The sequence below is a fragment of the Asterias amurensis genome, chromosome 1 (genome assembly GCF_032118995.1).
Source record: "Asterias amurensis chromosome 1, ASM3211899v1".
NCBI lineage: Eukaryota > Metazoa > Echinodermata > Asteroidea > Forcipulatida > Asteriidae > Asterias > Asterias amurensis.
In genome coordinates this window covers 676,680-693,906 of record NC_092648.1, presented here as the reverse complement: position 1 = coordinate 693,906, position 17,227 = coordinate 676,680, and the positions used below count along the sequence as shown (strand labels likewise).

At 36.5% G+C, this 17,227-nt stretch overlaps 2 protein-coding genes across 2 annotated transcripts; both read left to right on the top strand.

The window, feature by feature from the left end:
* The first annotated feature begins 958 nt into the window (after positions 1-958).
* On the top strand, positions 959-9,735 carry LOC139941461 (uncharacterized). The gene is made up of 3 exons (XM_071937979.1): positions 959-1,250; positions 2,736-2,882; positions 4,658-9,735. Exons 2-3 carry the CDS (start codon positions 2,799-2,801, stop codon positions 5,924-5,926), a joined length of 1,353 nt encoding a protein of 450 aa, XP_071794080.1. The 5' UTR covers positions 959-1,250; positions 2,736-2,798; the 3' UTR covers positions 5,927-9,735.
* A 1,210-nt stretch (positions 9,736-10,945) lies between these two features.
* Positions 10,946-17,221, top strand: LOC139941455 (uncharacterized). The gene is made up of 10 exons (XM_071937965.1): positions 10,946-11,157; positions 11,819-12,133; positions 12,432-12,636; positions 13,078-13,137; positions 13,631-13,674; positions 14,043-14,126; positions 14,485-14,545; positions 14,754-14,915; positions 15,637-15,730; positions 16,207-17,221. Exons 1-10 carry the CDS (start codon positions 11,063-11,065, stop codon positions 16,536-16,538), a joined length of 1,452 nt encoding a protein of 483 aa, XP_071794066.1. The 5' UTR covers positions 10,946-11,062; the 3' UTR covers positions 16,539-17,221.
* The last annotated feature ends 6 nt before the right edge of the window (positions 17,222-17,227 follow it).

Here is a 17,227-nt window from a genome sequence, read left to right as displayed (position 1 = left end):
CGCTTTGATCTTCTGTATAGCACTATATAAATTCCTATATTATTATTATTATTATTATAAAAGATTGAATTTAATTTACACAATTTGCCGAATTTAATATAATGTTTTGCATAAAAAGACCATATACAAATGCACAAATAAAATGCATGACCCATATGACCCGTATAATCATTGGGATGGGTTCCGCTTCAATGACGGGGCCAGGCCAGTTTGTCCGAAGCAAGGATCATCGAGGCAGTCCTGTGAACTTGAACAAGCTCTGACCGTCCAACCACTGTCTGCCTTGAACTTTTTAGAATTTCTTAATTACCAAGCCATCTTTTTATGTTGAATAATAGTATTTTGGAATCTTTGTAATTCTCAAATACTTAACTAGTTTTCTCTTTACTTCATTCGAAGCTGTGAAGGAGGAAGGCCAGTCGATCCGATGTCCCGCCCGTCCCCACCCCCCCCCCCCCCCCTCCATGGTTGGCCTGTCCCATATTTTGTGAGCTTGTCCTACAAAGTTTTTTATATAAATCAGATGGCTGTTGACAGACGGAAGTGATGAACCTTGGATCATCAAAACTCTGTTCTCACTGGGACCCCCCCCCCCCCCCCAGCTCCCGAGCCTGGGATTGACCAACCCTAGTAGAGCCCCTGGGCAGCCATCAAAAGATGGGCGTCACCCATTTGAGACTGTCATAAAGACTGTCTTGTCAAAACTACACACGGTAAGAGCTTTCAAAGTAGTCAGTTTTGTCTAACCATGACCTAACTAATCGAGATTTAACACACACACCCATCTCTCTTTTTGTTTTATTTGAATGTTTTGTGTTTTTTAGTTTTGTTTGTTGTCGGCCTCGCCTTTGAATTCATCATCATCCACCTTGGGCATTATCATACGTCACCAATGAGACAATCCAGCCTGGTATCCTGCTACATGCGCACAAAATCGACTGATGATGCATGAGTACCAGCTCTAAGAATTCAATGTGGAAACAAGTGCATCAGAGCAAATCGTCATATATCGGCGACACACAGGGTCTGGCAATACAATGAATGAATGAACATTCCTTCAAACCATTTACCCTTCACTGATTTCTACTGTGAAAGAAGGACAACTGGGAAAATAAATAACCTCAAAACTAGTGAATGGTGTCATTCTGTGGAAGTGATTATTAGCGGCTCTTTCTGCTAACCAAACATGTAGGTTTCGATCGAAAGGTGAACGCCTCGATATTTCTGTGGTCAGCTGGTTGTTTGTTAAGGTAAGTCCGTGTATTTCCGACACAATATTATATAAAATTATATCGGTGTGAAATTGTTTGTAAATTCAACTTGCAGCTCTTACACAGTACAAAATCTGACCGAACAAGAAATAAATAATATTTAACAAGACACGGACATTATATTAACACGTTTTTGTTTTGTTTTTAGTTACATTTTATAATAAACATTGATTGAATAATTATGTTGATCTTGAACATGCTGAAATCAATTTTTATTCTGTTTTAAAGGCTTTATAAAAATAAAAAAAAATTATGACAAGTCGTTCTCAGGGAATCAGGGTAAAATTGTTTCTTGTTTTGTCATAATTAATGTCATACATTAATTGATTAATTGGTTTGCCATAACTTATTAATTAAAATCAGTGGTATTGATTTTGATATTGGTTCACAAATAATGTGTTGTCAATAATTTTAAAACAAGATTTTTATGGGAAACCGATTGATCATGTTGATTTTGTGATAGTATATATTTTATAATGATTGACGGGGTGTATCTGTTTTGTTTTGTTAATTGTGTTGTGAGTTTTACGGTTTTATCTACAGTTTGTTGTCATGTATGTAATCTGATCTGATCAGTGACTGGACTTTAGTCATAATTGACTGTCAGTGTATAGGTTGTTTGAGTTAATTAAACAAACTACGTAGATTTTTATATTTACAACTTGTTATCTCATTTACCTAAGTGTTTATGATTGATGGTGAGAGGATGCCCAAGACATACCCCTGTAAAAGAATACACAACTATGGTGTGTTTAGCAGATCTTGTAACCAAGAAATGGGATGTCAAAATTTACTTGAAGTTTAAAAACTGGGTCCACTTTATTCGTTCCCGACTTTTCCTATACATTACAAAGGTCAAAAACAGGGGTACTTACTTGTACAGAAGACGTACTACTAGTAAGCAGGCAAGCTGCAGTGACACCCCTCTGACTAACTAACAACTTATAAATCTGATTATGTTCCAAGAGACTTTATTTAGGAAAGGTGTGGTACATTGTACCTGGTAATACTTACGAAACTAGTTATTGATTTAAGTGTAGACTGCAACATTTTGTTTTAGATTGTTAGTAGTGTGACGTCATTTTGTTGTAGGTTTTCTCTGATTGATTAATTATGATAGTAGTGGCAATGTCAATTTTTCTTCAAATACAAACCGTTTTGGTTATTCAAACAACTCTGTGCGTTAGTTTATAACTTTGCCACATTTTGTTTTACTTCAACAAGATAAAAATGTCCACGTACTAAAGCCTAAATGTACCCATATAATAGACATTGTATGTCTATTTGTAGGAAGGTTTAAAGCTCTTAATAATAACACAAGAAGCTCAAACTGTAACATACTAATCAAGCATTAATTAGTTCCCTCCAGAAGGATTTTGTTTTAAATGTTTTTGTCAAGTGTTGCAGATTCAGGGAGTGGGAACCGTTAAAATTTAACCAGATTTATTTCTTCAATTTCCACAGGTTCAGACGATGATTTGCTTGACGGAATATTAGATCTGTGAACTTGCCAGCAGTACATGCAGTATGGGTGGCACCCATTCTAGGTCTGAGGACCTAAGAAAGAAGACATTCATGAACTCTACCCACTATATTGATTCTCTTCATGAGGTATGAATCCATTGATTATATATAATCTAAGTTACAGCTTGTAAAAACAAACTTGGGACCAGTCAAAATTATCTCCAAATCGTCTGGGTTGCTAGTTTATTTTTGAAATGAAATATGGACAAGTAAAATGGTTTGTAAGAGTACGGTAGTACATTTTTCAGATGTGAAATAAACAGCTATGTGGTCCTGCTGTCTAGTCACTGAAAAAGGGGGCAACCCTGGATGTCCTATTGCTTTTTTCCTCTAAACTTTTGAGTGATCTGTGTATCACAGTGTACATTTTCTTTAAATCATCCACAGTATAAGTTAGCAACGGTCAAAACTTTATGATTCAGCAGCCTGTTGAATTCTAATCTTGACGCGTCTTCACATATGCTGAGGTACAAAGTACAAATATCATACATGATTTCCTGTGAAAAGTTGACAGATGGCAGACCGATCAATTTGAGGGTGGTCAGCCTTGAACTTTATTTTCTTGTAGGAATTGTGTAACTTGATTCTGCCTGCACCAGTGTAGATACAACTTTAACTCTATCTGTTGTTTGGGGTGCGGTTTGGTGGTCGTAACCAGTAACTGTTTCTGTTGAATTTGCTATTGGTTTATCACTGGCTAATGACTAAAACAGTTATTGGTTACACGACCAACAAAACACACCCATTGCATTGTCCTAAAGATTTACTTCTGCATAAGTATGCACTCTACTCTTTTTCTTAAACATAAATGGTTACATTTAAACAGCAATTATGTACTTTATTGATGATTGGTTTTTAAAATATGGCTCAGTGATTCAACAATACTTTGCTGTATTTTTTTAAAATGACGATTTTATGGCGTGTTGAAAAAGGTACACACACAAAGTGGAGGGAAGGATCTATACTCTACATGTAAGTGATATTTGACAAGCCGAAATACTTAAAGGGTACTTGTTTATGACAAAAAAGTCCTGATCTGTAACTGGTACAGGTCACATAGTTCCATAAATACCCTCAGTGGTTTGTGACAGAGAGAATGAGCGGTGATCATTTCTTTAGACAGACAAACAGTGGACAATAGTTTTCAAAAGCACTCAGTTCCCTTGAGAAGACTAGGAACAGAATAGCAAAGTAGCTTTAAGGCCACACTCCAAGGCTCACTCACAAACTTAACCAAGTATGAAATACAATCAATTTAGGAGATACGATCTAACTGGATTTTTGTATGGAAATTGAGTGAACCAAGAGAGTGAATTGTGCCCACTCTCTTGAACGTATTTTCTGAATTCGATTTGTCTCCATATGGTACGCTAAATAGCATTTACTATTGAAGCCTCTGACGTCATTGCTCAACTTCTATACAATCATATTCAACGAACCATATAATGCAATAAAAACGATAATTGAATGAATATTTAATTGATTCTGATTATATTAGAGAACGAGAAATTATTTTAATGAATCTGTCTAATAGATGTAAATGACTTGCAGGAATTTTAAATCCCACTCAAGTAGTATGTCATGTGGATCTTTGTCTGTTTTTTTACACTTGGGTTAAATAACACGTCTGTTTTGGGTAAACCAAAGTAAAAAATGAAATAAGTGGCTACTAACAACTTAATAGAAGAATTCACAGCAATTGCTAGGGTGCCCTGTGGTTTTGCTGTGGTGCCCTCTGCAAAATTCCAATACAAATTTACATTCTCCTTATAGAAGTGCCCCTTTCAAGGACATAATTCATGGCCTGGAAAATTGTCAACACTGAATTAACTTGTCATTTATACTGTTTCTTTTGATGCAAGGTCCCGGGTTACTTTTCAAGAACTCAAGATGTTACAGATTTCCTTGGGGAGGACTTCCCATCTGAGAGGAGGACAGAGATGTCTTATACAGGTCCTCCCTCTCACCTAAGTCTCTCACAAGATGTCCATCCATTCCTTGATCGAGTCGGATCGGATTTTCAAGCCTCGGAGAGATTTGTGAATCGAAGCCAAGTGGAGGAAGATGTACCGTCAAGTTTATTACCATCTGCGGATACAGCGGAAGATTATCGAGATATTGAGGTTCGGGAAACAATGGCTACCCTTAAGGAACAGGTTAAAGAAGCTCTGGCTAAAAAGAGGGACGTTCAAGTAGAGACTGTGCCCTCAGGACCCCCTGAGGAATCACCCGAACTTGAATTGCCAACAGATGAGAAGAGCACCTTAGACTTTTTAGACTCAATAATCAATGAGAGTATGGATTTAGACATTGGTGGGGATAGCCCCGAGGTTGAGTCGCACTCTGAAGCTAATTGGATTATGAGAGATAAAAGCAAGACACCTTTACCTGGACTTATGCACAGCACTGTACCCGATTTACCAATGAGCCCATCACAGCCACCTTCAAGACCTTCTAGTGGATTCTTCAGCAATAGTATGTACCTTCCAGACTCCGATACCATCCATTCCTTAGGTCGGAGTAAACCTAAACCTCCACCACCACCAACTAAACCCAAACCAACCAAACGACATTCACGCCATATTCCAGATGAGATTGTATTCAGAAATAACATTGATGTACGATATGTGACATCTCCACCACCCATTAGACCAATTCAATCTGTAGACATCCTCGGTGCCATAGACACAATGGACAGTAAAAACAGCAGTAATGCCAGTACTGAAGACATGGGAATTGTCCTTGATGATGTCACAAGTGATGAAGGCAGTAGAAGCGGCGAGATGGGGAACATATACGACACCAAATCGCGTGTGAAGGGGGTCCGTGCTTTAGTCAGTATGTATTCTGAGGAAGGGGATTCCCCAACGGACCGCCTCTCAGGTTATGACTTCTCACCTAATGATAGCATGGTGGGTTTACATTACCCAGAACGAGACTACTCGTTTGGAAATAATAACAACAGTAACTCAGCAAGGTTCTTCAGTGAGAAGGATAATAAGACAGACACATCTACGACGTATGGAACAATATCATCTGAGGATTCAGCATTAGGAGATGGTAGGGAAGTTGTGGACGATGCGGTTCTGGGAATCATACATTCTGAGCTTGAAAAGCTTAGAATAAATTGAATTGTAACATTCCATTTATAATTATTCATAATTCATTTTTAAGCTAAGTGTAAGTTTAGTGGGTATTCAGATATTTTATCACAATATTTTATTCGGTATTATAGTAAATAAGGAAAATAGGTTTTTAAATTGAAGTATTTTGTTATATTCCTGCGCAAGTCGTTTAAAACTGACAGTCGTGAAGCACTTTAAATGGACTGTTAGTATAAAAAAAAAAAATACATGTGTCACAAATGGTTACTGAGGGGGGAAAGTCACTGTCCCATCCAAGCTAAATCTGAAAAAAAAATTCAACATTGGTTTCATTTTGACAACACTGAAATCCCTACACTCTGATTATTTCTCATCGTTTTTATTTCTGTTTGTTATGCTATCATTTTACACTTAAGTGGCTTACAGCATTATATTCAATGGCAATTTGAAAACTTATAAGAAACAAAATACAGTCCTTTTCCTAAATTTAAGAAATTAGGATTTAGCCCTCATTTTTTGTCCTATCATGAACTTCATTCACTGTTTTATATTTCCAATTTTCATTCACAACACAGGTCAAGTTTTTAACCTTCTTTTTACACAAAACTCCATTTTTATTTGGTCTTTGGGATTGTGGATTAACATTAATAATAATTTATAATTTACCTTTTGTTCTTAAAAAGCAAGTTTTTTTTTACTGTTTTTATACTTTGTGACTACATGTAGATGGTATTAAAGGGTTTCAGGTGTGCTACTGTAAGTTCTTCCACAAATTTAAAGTAGAAAACAGTAAAAATGTGTTGGGGAAATAGTGTCCAAGTGTTTGTGTTGGTTACAGTACATCATCTTTTCTATAAAAACCTGCACAAATAAAAAAAATGTCTGAGGTGTAAAAAAGGCTGAAGTTTTGTATCTTTGTTATCAGAAAAACTTGAAACCTAGTAATTGTAGTGGAGTAACATTTGATAAACCTTGGAATGGGAGTCAATTCCATTATTGCACATGTACGCAGTAACATTATGATCAACAGGATCAGGTCAATTCCAGCTTAGCTTATTTATTGTGTACTCTTAGGCTTCACTAAACCAATCCAATATTTAATTGATCATTTTAGACTTATTCAATGGGATTTTATTACCTATGTAGAAACATTCACTTACATGTATTTGGGAACAAGTATCAAAAGGAACTTGGCACTTTTCTGTTTTATATCGTACTACATCTTATTACAACATTTGCCAATTCAGACCAAAGATAATTGCGTGCCAATGGCACAAGATGTGAAATGTTCACTGGACGCCATTTCAGTAAGCATCTCTTTTTACACAATTGATCAGCATAGACAATTAACAATGACCATTGCTATCAATGATATAAAAAACATTTGCTTGCTGAAATGGTGCCTATCTACGTACATGTTATTTCATGTTCCAATAACAGAGTGTGCCTTTTGTGCCTCTAGTAGCACTCTATAATCTTTGATTCAGACTCAACCGTATCGGTCTTTTGTATTCTTTTATAATTAAACCCTGTATGCTAGACTCTACCTCTGCTATAAGATCCACATTATAATCTACTGACGTACTCAACTAAACCTGTTTACCTCATTATAAATAATATTCCATAACCTGATAAACTGTCTGTTGGAACAAAAGAATGACATTGCATTTAATAACTCCACCCACTGTTTACTAAGTGGCGTGAAGTGTAGATTTAACGCACACTTGACGTCAGTTTTGTTGGTTGTGTATGCAGCGAGTTCAGGGTCTTCACTACAGTGAAGTGAACTTAATTAACATCTACATGAAGCCACGTCATATTGCTCTGATCTATTTATTATGGGCGTATTGGTGTGTTTAATTTACACAAACTGGAGGGCTAGAATGCCAGCACTTTATTCAGGTTTAATATCCTTCTCAAATATTTGATAATTGTTCGTACTATCATGTCCAACTGTTTTGCCTTTTGGTCTGGTGTGCTATTACGTTCCGTACTGCAATTGGATGTTTACCGCTACAGTGTGCCAGTATTCATGCTTCATGTGTTTTTATTTCATTGTATCAAAGAAAGAAATGGCGCTTTATGCGCATGGGAAATGAAACTTCCGTCTGTTAATGTGATTTGTTGTAAATTTATTGAATGGCGTTGTACTGAGCTTGCAAACAGGTGATTTTGTAAGCAAGGACAAAGTGGCTTGCCTTGGTGTATCTATGATGGTTAAGGTTGATGTATTCAGAAAAAGACAAATTAGAAATCAGGTCACATAAAGTTTGAGGGAGTTATTCATTTCAACTGTATTCTTTTTGGGAATGTTTTTGCATGCATGGTTGTCATTATTGTCAGGTAGCTGAAAGAAATCTTTCAAAGCTTGATCTATAGGCACAGTGTACATTCAATATCAGGAATTTGTTCATGTCACACACACCACATCGATTCATCATTACACAACATGGGATGGTTTTGTCATACAGGAAATTCCTACACGTAGGCAACTTGGAGGTAACCAATGCACACAAGATGCTAGTTTTTCTAACTGTCTTAGTTTAGAAACCCTAATATTCATTACTTTTAATATAACTGTATCCAATCCTTTATTTCCAACCAAACCAGTCGCGTGTGTTTCAAGTACATTGTCAAAGCATTGCAGTCTGCACCCAAACAGTGTCTACGCTTTAAAGTCTTCTTTATGGCCTTTGAGAGTTTAATGTCCCACTAAATTCTGTTGTGAAATGGTTTTACTATTTTACTACATGTAGTTTACGGAGTTTTGATGCCCAAATACAATCACAGAAACCTTTTTGTAGAATGAAGTGTCTGTTAATGGCCAAACAAATCGGCAAAATTAAAGGTTTTATGAGGTATTGCACAATCAAAGAAATAATTTATATTCAGGAATGTTATTCCAGCTTTAATCTGCCGCTTTTTCCAAAGAATTCATTCTACAATATCTAAAGTAACTTTGTTGTGAGTTTAAGGGAGGCTATTTTAGCAGGTGGTATAGTTTTTACAGGCAGTTTTATAAAGCATGTGAAAACGTGTTTTGGAAATGAGTTGGCTCTCTAATAGAGATTGGGTTGAAGTTGCAGCCTTTCTTTGTGTGGAACTTTACCTTCAGAGCTTACTGTATAAAGTAAAATAATGTAATGTTTTCGGAACAGACTGGAATTTCATCTAGACTGAAATGTTGTCACTATTGAAAACCCCAGTGGTATTTATACAGAGTTGAAGAAGTTGTTTTATTTTCTGGAAAATGTGTGGAATTAAGCTGAAAGCTTTGACTGTTATTTGTATATCTTGATGCTTGTGAATTATGGCTGTGTGTGTGTTTTTAAACGTTTTTGATAATCTAGGAGAGAGTTTCAGAAGTTGTGACAGTTTTGTGACGTCGGTGTTTGTCTACTTCTTTATATTATAGTCTTATTATTACATATTTTTTATTTTAGTATCAGTCTTGTATCATTCCATGGAGTGTGCTTTGTAGATTTACAGGGAGTAATATCACAAGAGATCTATTTTCTTTTTACTATTCTGAAGTAGATAATTTCCTCACTTAACAAAGAGTGTATGAAACTACATATTATTTGATCACCATTTTATCTTTATTTCAAAGTTTATTTTTAATAGTTTTTAAATGAAATTCTTTTAAAAAAAAATTCTTTTTTTTCCATTGTGACATTTTGGGATTTTATATTTATTGCCAATGTGTCCCGTGTAAAATGTGGCACAGAATAGAAATGACTTGATCTTGTAAAAACACATTTAAAATCATAACACTTAACTGAAAGTTTTTGTCATGTTAATCTTATAAAATTCATGTAAATAAAAAATGCATGTTATTGAAAGGTCAACTGAAACATTTCTGTCTTCTTTATGTCATTATTGAATTGTGTAAAAAATTCCAACAGTTTTTTTATTTTCACTGTTAAATTTTCACTTCTTGTTTTCATTAGTCCTTTGAAAGCTTATTCTCATCCATTTGTCAATCCAACTACGAAATTCCAGTCCTATTTTCACGGCAAGGATTTAAAGTTACTTTAAGTAAAGGGGTTGAACAAAATGTCAAGCCTGATTTGCCTGCAACTACAGGATCAACACAAAGAGGTTTTGACAGAAAATACTGCGGAAAGCCTACCATTGTTCCCTTTGTCAAGTGGAATAGTTCAATTTTTTTCTGGAGCACTTGCTATGGATAAATACCAAGTATTTCAACACAATAGTTCCATGCAATTATGTTTAGGTTCACCCTGTGGTGACTTGAAATCATTTACCTTCCGTTTTGAAGTTTGACAAACGTGTTCAATCATGGGTTACCTTCCCCAAGGTTAAACCCAGACAATGACATGTTAACAAGAAAACTTCTAAATAATTTGCCTTTTGTGGATACAACCACCCAGATCCAAATAATAGGTAACTTTGGTTAAAAGCCTGAAGTCTCATTGCTCTTCTAAGGCTAGGTCATACAGAAAGGTTATTATGAAGAGATGGGTTTTATATTGTGAGAATGGTTCCTCCAAAATTATATCTTTAATTGCACTCATGAGGGCCTAGCTTCATAACATTACTTTATAACTTCCCGCTTAGCAGCTAGCTTCATAACATTACTTTAAAACTTCCCGCTTAGCAGAAATGAGCAGGACACCAGTTATAAAATTGTACATGTCACATGCTATTTGACTGGTAACCATATTCTGGTAAGCATTAAAGTTTTCTGGTAAGCATTAATTTTTTCTGCTTACTTAGCTTACTGTGCTTTACTGACTCTATGATGAGATTGAGCCCTGATAAAGAAAAAAACACTCAAAAACTCTGTCAAGTACAGTATAAGTGGAATATATACACATGAGGTTTAGCAGTAATTGAGTTTGTCATTGAGTTATTGATCAGAAACAAAAGGAAGTTCAAATTGATATGTAACAGAATTCTTTAAGAGATTTGCAAACCACGAGGGGGCGCACTTCAAAAAAACACCCAAGGAAATAAAAAATAATAGCCGAATATTTAAAGAGATTTGCACACCAACAGAGGGCGCACTTCTTAAATGCCAACTTGACAAAACACGTGTGTGTGGTAACAACCAATATCAGAACACACGGTTTAGAGCCTTGACCAGTTACAGTATTACTTTTTGTAATACTATATCGAGGAGAAATAAAGCCAAGAAAGATGGGAAAGATGAAAACTATCACCATAGATCAACCTCAACTAGCAGTTGAAATGATTAACAAGACGAAGAAGAAAAAGAAGAAACCAAGGGCCAGGTAAGACCTAAAACATATAAATGTTACGAGAAAAAAAATGTGTACTGTGTGTGTCATGTGTGTAATATTGCATACTGTACAGTGTATCTTCTACTAGCTATGCCTAGGTAGCGACATGGACCCTGAACACATGGTACTACTATTACTAATATACAAGTAAAGTAGTAGGCCTACTAATAAGAGCTGAATGGCATTCTAACTAACTGACATATAATTCATGTAATTAGAATGAGATCATTCCATTGATTGTTGGGAAAAGAGAAAACTAGTTGCGATACAACGACTAACGTAACCCTCCTCCCGACGGAATCCCAATCATGACGATACAGGACAGTCTGACAGTACTATGAATGAACAGCTGTAGTTGATTTGCTCAAATTCTGGAGCTGTGGTGTGAATGATTCTATGTTTTGCTACCCAACATTTTCTGGCTATTGACCTGAGCTACATTGTGTGACTCTACAAGCCAAACTACAAACTGTAACTGAAAATGTCTTATAATTCTCCAGACCTCTTCTCATTTCAAGCATTTCAGTTGTTTATGTCCACAGGTCCGACAACAAAACTCATTACATTATTTTACATAATCCTTCGTTACTTAGCCAAAGTGAGAAATTGAAATTATCAATAATAATGTTTGCTTTCTCCAAATTTATTACAGGAATCAAACTGCCAAGACATCTGCAGAAGAAAAGGGCAGCTCTCTGCAAACAACTGCTCCAGATAGCAGTGGGAATGACCCGTACGCCATCGGTCAGATTGCTGGTTTGCTGACCAGTCAAAAGGGTCAATCGGACACAAAGCATCTTAAAGAGAAGGATGCATTGTTTTCAATGTTTGGTTCAGTTGGCTCAACTAGTGGTCCAACCTGCAGGACCAGACCAGCCTTTGTTCCTCTTACTGCTGCTGGGTTGCCAAAGACACAGAAAACACAAGGACAAGCAAAAGATAAAGTTCCTCCAAAGCAAACAGTCAGGTGTGTTAAATTCAACATTTTCATTTAGGGAGCAAGTGGGGCCAAAGAAATAAACTGGGTGGGGTGGGGGGGGGGGGGCAGGCGGAGCCAGATATATCAATTGAGAGGCTAATTGACGTATCAGACCATTCATTTGTACATCTCTTTTTGAGTGGGGGCAAAGGTTAGCCTGTGTAATTTCAGGACCGGTGTCAGAAATTAATCACTTGTACATAAACATTTGATGAGATGAATTGGATTTGCCTTTTGAAACATTTGTTATTGTTTACTCTCAATTTGAAAATCTAATTTCTTGCAGTACAAATCAAAAGCAGCAGCCAAAGCAGGAAGAACAGCAGCCACCTCCAAAGGCAGTCAAAAAACCATCCCCACAAGAGAAGCCTGCAGAGAAGTCTAAAGACACCGGTAAAGAAGAGTCCACACCGAAACGACATAAACCCAATCCAGAAGAACTAAAGAAGACTGTCTTTGTTGGGAACCTTCCCATTTCATTTGACAAAAAGGTACTTAAATGTCTCAGTCTTTGATTGTACTAGGTAATAAACCGCAAAGGAAACTGACTGGGTAAATTGTTAATCAATTGGGGTTGAACAAAGAAAAATTGACTATAGCAGGGTCTGAACCAACGATCTCTGGATAAACGTCTCGGCTCTCTACCAAAAAGACATTGTTATTAAAGGAGTTTAGATGATTGTTATTAACATTGTAGTAAAAGATCATTTGAAGTAATCTTCATCTATGTTGTTACTTTTGACCTACATGTACACATTCCGAGCAAAGATAACCAATTGCTGTAATTTCTTGAGCTGCAAAATATGAAACGTTTTACAGCGACACACCGTGCTCAAACCGTTCTTTAGCTCAATTGTCATTCTATATATATATGTACCGTATACATGATTTAATTTGTTTTTTTACTTTTCATTTGTAATCATGAATTCTAGAAACTACAGAAGCTATTCAGGAAGTTTGGAGAGATTAAGACTATGCGGTTTCGTTCAGTGGTAAGTGAAATATGATAACTCTCTCTAGTCAGTGTGTAGGGGATAGATGTAGGATCTAATGATGTTAAATTTGCATCGAGGATAAAGAATATTAATTTTGGTTTTTACCCATACACCTGTATACTCAGTTTTCCCCCCGAGTTCTGTGAAAAATATCACAGGCATATTACTCGGGTGGGATTCGAACCCACAACTCTTGACGTAGGATCTTATATAATTCATGGCTTAGAAATATGGAGAGTCACAAGGGAACTGGTTGCTACATAAAACTAATATGAAAACGCTACAATGTACTGTAGGTTGTACATATAGAACTGTATGGAAATGAAACAAACTATCCACTAAAATACAACAACCTCATCTGAGACTACCAGGGCACTGGTAAGTATAAGCATCAAAGCTCAGCTAAACAGATGTAGTTGCCAGGGACAAGGGTTATTGTGTATTTTTTCCCCATTAGTTAACTTCTTTTGGATGTTTGTTTCTTCTTCAGGCTCCATCTGACCCAGATCTTCCTAAGAGAGTTATTGCTCATACGTAAGTTGTGTTTACTTCTGTTATTTTACTCTCTAACTTTCAATAGAATATTGAATAAATTCATGTTAGTTTGATTCATTGCAAAAGAATTGGCTGTTGCAATCTGTTTTATATAGCACTTTATCTACAGGCTTTATCTAATGGTTTACACGATGCCTTTTCACAATCTGCAGCCAACAACACCTGAAAATATTGGGGGTGGGGGACCACCAAACAAAGTGTCAAGACTGGGACTCCAACCCACAATCTGCTGATTAGAAACACCAGAGCTTGAGTCTGATGCATTTGACTGCTCAACCACTTGTTATTTTATGAACTTTAAAGTAGTGTATTAATGTTAAATATAAATCTCACATTCATTCAAACAGGAAGAAGTTTCATCCAGATCGTAAATCTGTGAATAGTTATATCTTATTCACTACTGAAGAAGCTGCACAGAAAGCACTCAAAAGGTTTGTTTCTTTGAAATCAAATTAAATATCCCAAATGGTTACAATTGTAGCTTTGCATTTTGATTTAGTTTCATTAGTTAGCGCTTACCATCCTAAATTATTACATCCTCTTTGTATACCCTGTATCTTCAACATATGCTAGCTTGGGACTATGTCATTTGAAGCAATATGAACAATTTGTGGTTTACGTGCAGCATTGGCAAGCAATCAACTTGCCAGCCGGACTAGCTGGATGGAATTCTGACTGGTCCTTTTGTGTGTTTTAACTGGCATTTGGTCAGTGAATCACTGTTATAAGGGGATAGATGTACAGGTACACATGTTCCATTCATTACTTGTTTTTTTCTTGTGTTTTTAGGAATGGGAAGCTGGTTGAGAATCACACTATTCGAGTAGATCTTGCCGGTAACAGCAGAGAGGTGAGAACTTTACATTGGAATCTTTGATACCAGTGACATTGTTCAATATTTCTCATAACATAGTATTTGCATCTCTTTCTAATTGAACAAATTTTCTGGTTTTATCTTGCCAAAGTACATGTACGAACAAGTAGTCTCTGTCCTTGATCATTATTATCACTTTGCTATCAAGTCTCAATTATAATTTATCTTCCTTTGCCCCACACAGCATGATACCAAACACTCAATATTCCTTGGCAATCTGCCGTTCGATGTCAAAGATGACATAGTAAGAGAACATTTTGAAGAATGCGGCACCGTTGAGAATGTTCGCATCATACGAGACGCTAAGACTGGGTTGGGGAAAGGATTTGGATATGTCCTCTTTACTGTAAGTATTTAGATTGACCTTGCTTATGTCAGAGAGTTGCTTAAGCACAAAAAGTAGCTAAGCGCTAAATTGTGCTTACCGGAATAAGGTTACCTGACAGAATACCATGTCACATGTACCATCCTTTACTGGTAACCTATCAATTTTTGCTTAGCTAAAGAAAATTCTGCTTTAAAAGCAGCTGTGTGAAACTTGGCCTAGCTGCTCACATAGCATCAGAAGAAAATCACAAAGTACATGTATTATGAGAACAATGACTGTGCTAAGCAAAGTTTAAGATGATTGTTAATTGTTGCTAACTACAAGTAATCATTTAGGACCATTGCTTCACTGGTTCTGCAGGCCATGTGCTTCCTTTTGAAAGGACAAGGTTACTAAGGCACTATTAGAAAGTAAAAGGCACTTCCACTAGGACATTTCTATGAAAAAACTGCAAGGGGCACCAAGGCAATGACCAGGGGAAACAGATGTAATTGCCTCCCTTGCATCCAAAGGCCTGGTTCTCATCACTGGCTTCATTTTAAATTGACCCCACAGCACAGTGGGAATCCATCAAGATAAAATAGTTGTGGCAGAGATTGGATTCGAGTCCCTGTCTTGACTCTTGTGTCCTTAAAGCTAAACTCTCAACCATCATTGCATCTCCTTTTATGTAGTGTCTTTCCTTGATATTTTGAGTGATTATTATTAAGTTCTTTTAATCTTCCATGTGCCTGAGCAGGATGATGTGTCTGTTGAGTTTGCAATCAAGCTAGATGGCAGTAGAATGGCAGGACGTGACATACGAGTACAGAGAGCAACCAAACAGAAACAGATATCCTTTAGAAATATACTCCCAACATATTTCATCAAAGATTTGATCAGTTTCAATTATTTCATCTGGAACTTTTGGGAAATGTATCTTTCACTTCACTAATGTTTAAACGTTTGTGTTCTATTGAGACTGCCAACAATTTTCTATTTCAAGTAAATTTGTACCGTTATGTGGGTAATTCTACTTGTTCAAAAAATCTGAATACATCAACTTTAGTTGATTTGGCTCTACATAAATTCCCTCTGATTGATTGATTGGTTGATTGATTGATTGATTGATTGATTGATTGATTGATTGATTGATTGATTGATTGATTGATTGATTGATTGATTGATACTGGTTACAAAATGCAACAAATTGTCAACAAAACTTTGGGAGGAGGCAGGATGGGGAGGAGGGGGTTTTTCATTTCACTGTGATTCAAAAAGACACAAGTCTGTGAATAAAACAAATTGTAGTCCTTAACTTCAGCGCACAGAGCTGTGAATGCAGTGAAAAGATTACAGAAGAAATCTGATGTGAAAGGCAAGCCAGAGGTTGGAAGGAGGAGCCATGGTAAACCAGTTGGGGTCAAACCAGGTCAGGTCAAGCCAGGTCGGGGCCAGCCAGGACGGGGTCAGCCAGGACGGGGCCAGCCAGGACGGGGCCAGCCAGGTCAGGGCAAGCCAGGTCGGGCCAAGCCAGCACAAGGGAAGTTGACTAGGCCTAAATCAGGACAACCAAGATCCGGTAAAGGTGGCAGAGGATCCATGAAGAAAGGAAAGGCATCCGGTGGTATCAAGAAGTTTGCAAAAAGCAAGAGAAAATGAGAGGGGAACTAACTCTCGCATGATATAACCTTTGATCCCTCTGAATACCATTAGTGAAGATGGCGTTCAATCCACAGAATGATCCCCTGCGTCTGTTTCATACGTAATTATTAACTCTCCACTCACAAGTTTGCAAAATGCAAAAGAAAATGAGAAGAAAATAACTTTGACTTGGTATAACCCTTGACCCCTCTAGATATTTATAATGAGTGAAAGATGGTGTTAGCATTAATCAACAGAATGATCCCAGTCTGTTTCACATGTAATTATGTTATGAACAGTACAATGACATTAAACATTTATTTTTTAATATTTCCTATTCCCCCCCCCCCCCCCAAGTTAGTTGGATACACTTTAACATTAAAGATTTGTGTTCTGTTTTCAATATGTTTTAAATGATCAAGTCCAAATATTGAAACTGTTATTTAAAGGTTGATATGTTGTCCAGTCAGAAACTCAGCATATGGACAAATGAAGAAAAAAAGCCTAAGATGTTTTCAAAGTTTTCAAACATGTGTCACTGTTTTACGATTCTTAACAACTATAGAATTTCAAGCCGAAATACTTCAAGGGAAATATTTCCACCATGAACACAGTGAACACTTTAAACCTAATGTGTAAATCTGTGAATAATTATATTTTCACTCTTACCAATGTTATGAGAATAAAAACCTATAAACAAAACATAC

What these genes read in the sequence shown, in the direction of transcription:
- LOC139941461 (XM_071937979.1), top strand. Translation starts at nt 2,799, where the DNA reads ATGGGTGGCACCCATTCTAGGTCTGAGGACCTAAGAAAGAAGACATTC. An exon ending in ATATTGATTCTCTTCATGAG is followed by an intron (nt 2,883 to 4,657) that starts GTATGAATCCAT and finishes TTTTGATGCAAG; the next exon opens with GTCCCGGGTTACTTTTCAAG.
- LOC139941455 (XM_071937965.1), top strand. Translation starts at nt 11,063, where the DNA reads ATGGGAAAGATGAAAACTATCACCATAGATCAACCTCAACTAGCAGTT. An exon ending in CCTCCAAAGCAAACAGTCAG is followed by an intron (nt 12,134 to 12,431) that starts GTGTGTTAAATT and finishes AATTTCTTGCAG; the next exon opens with TACAAATCAAAAGCAGCAGC. An exon ending in CCATTTCATTTGACAAAAAG is followed by an intron (nt 12,637 to 13,077) that starts GTACTTAAATGT and finishes CATGAATTCTAG; the next exon opens with AAACTACAGAAGCTATTCAG.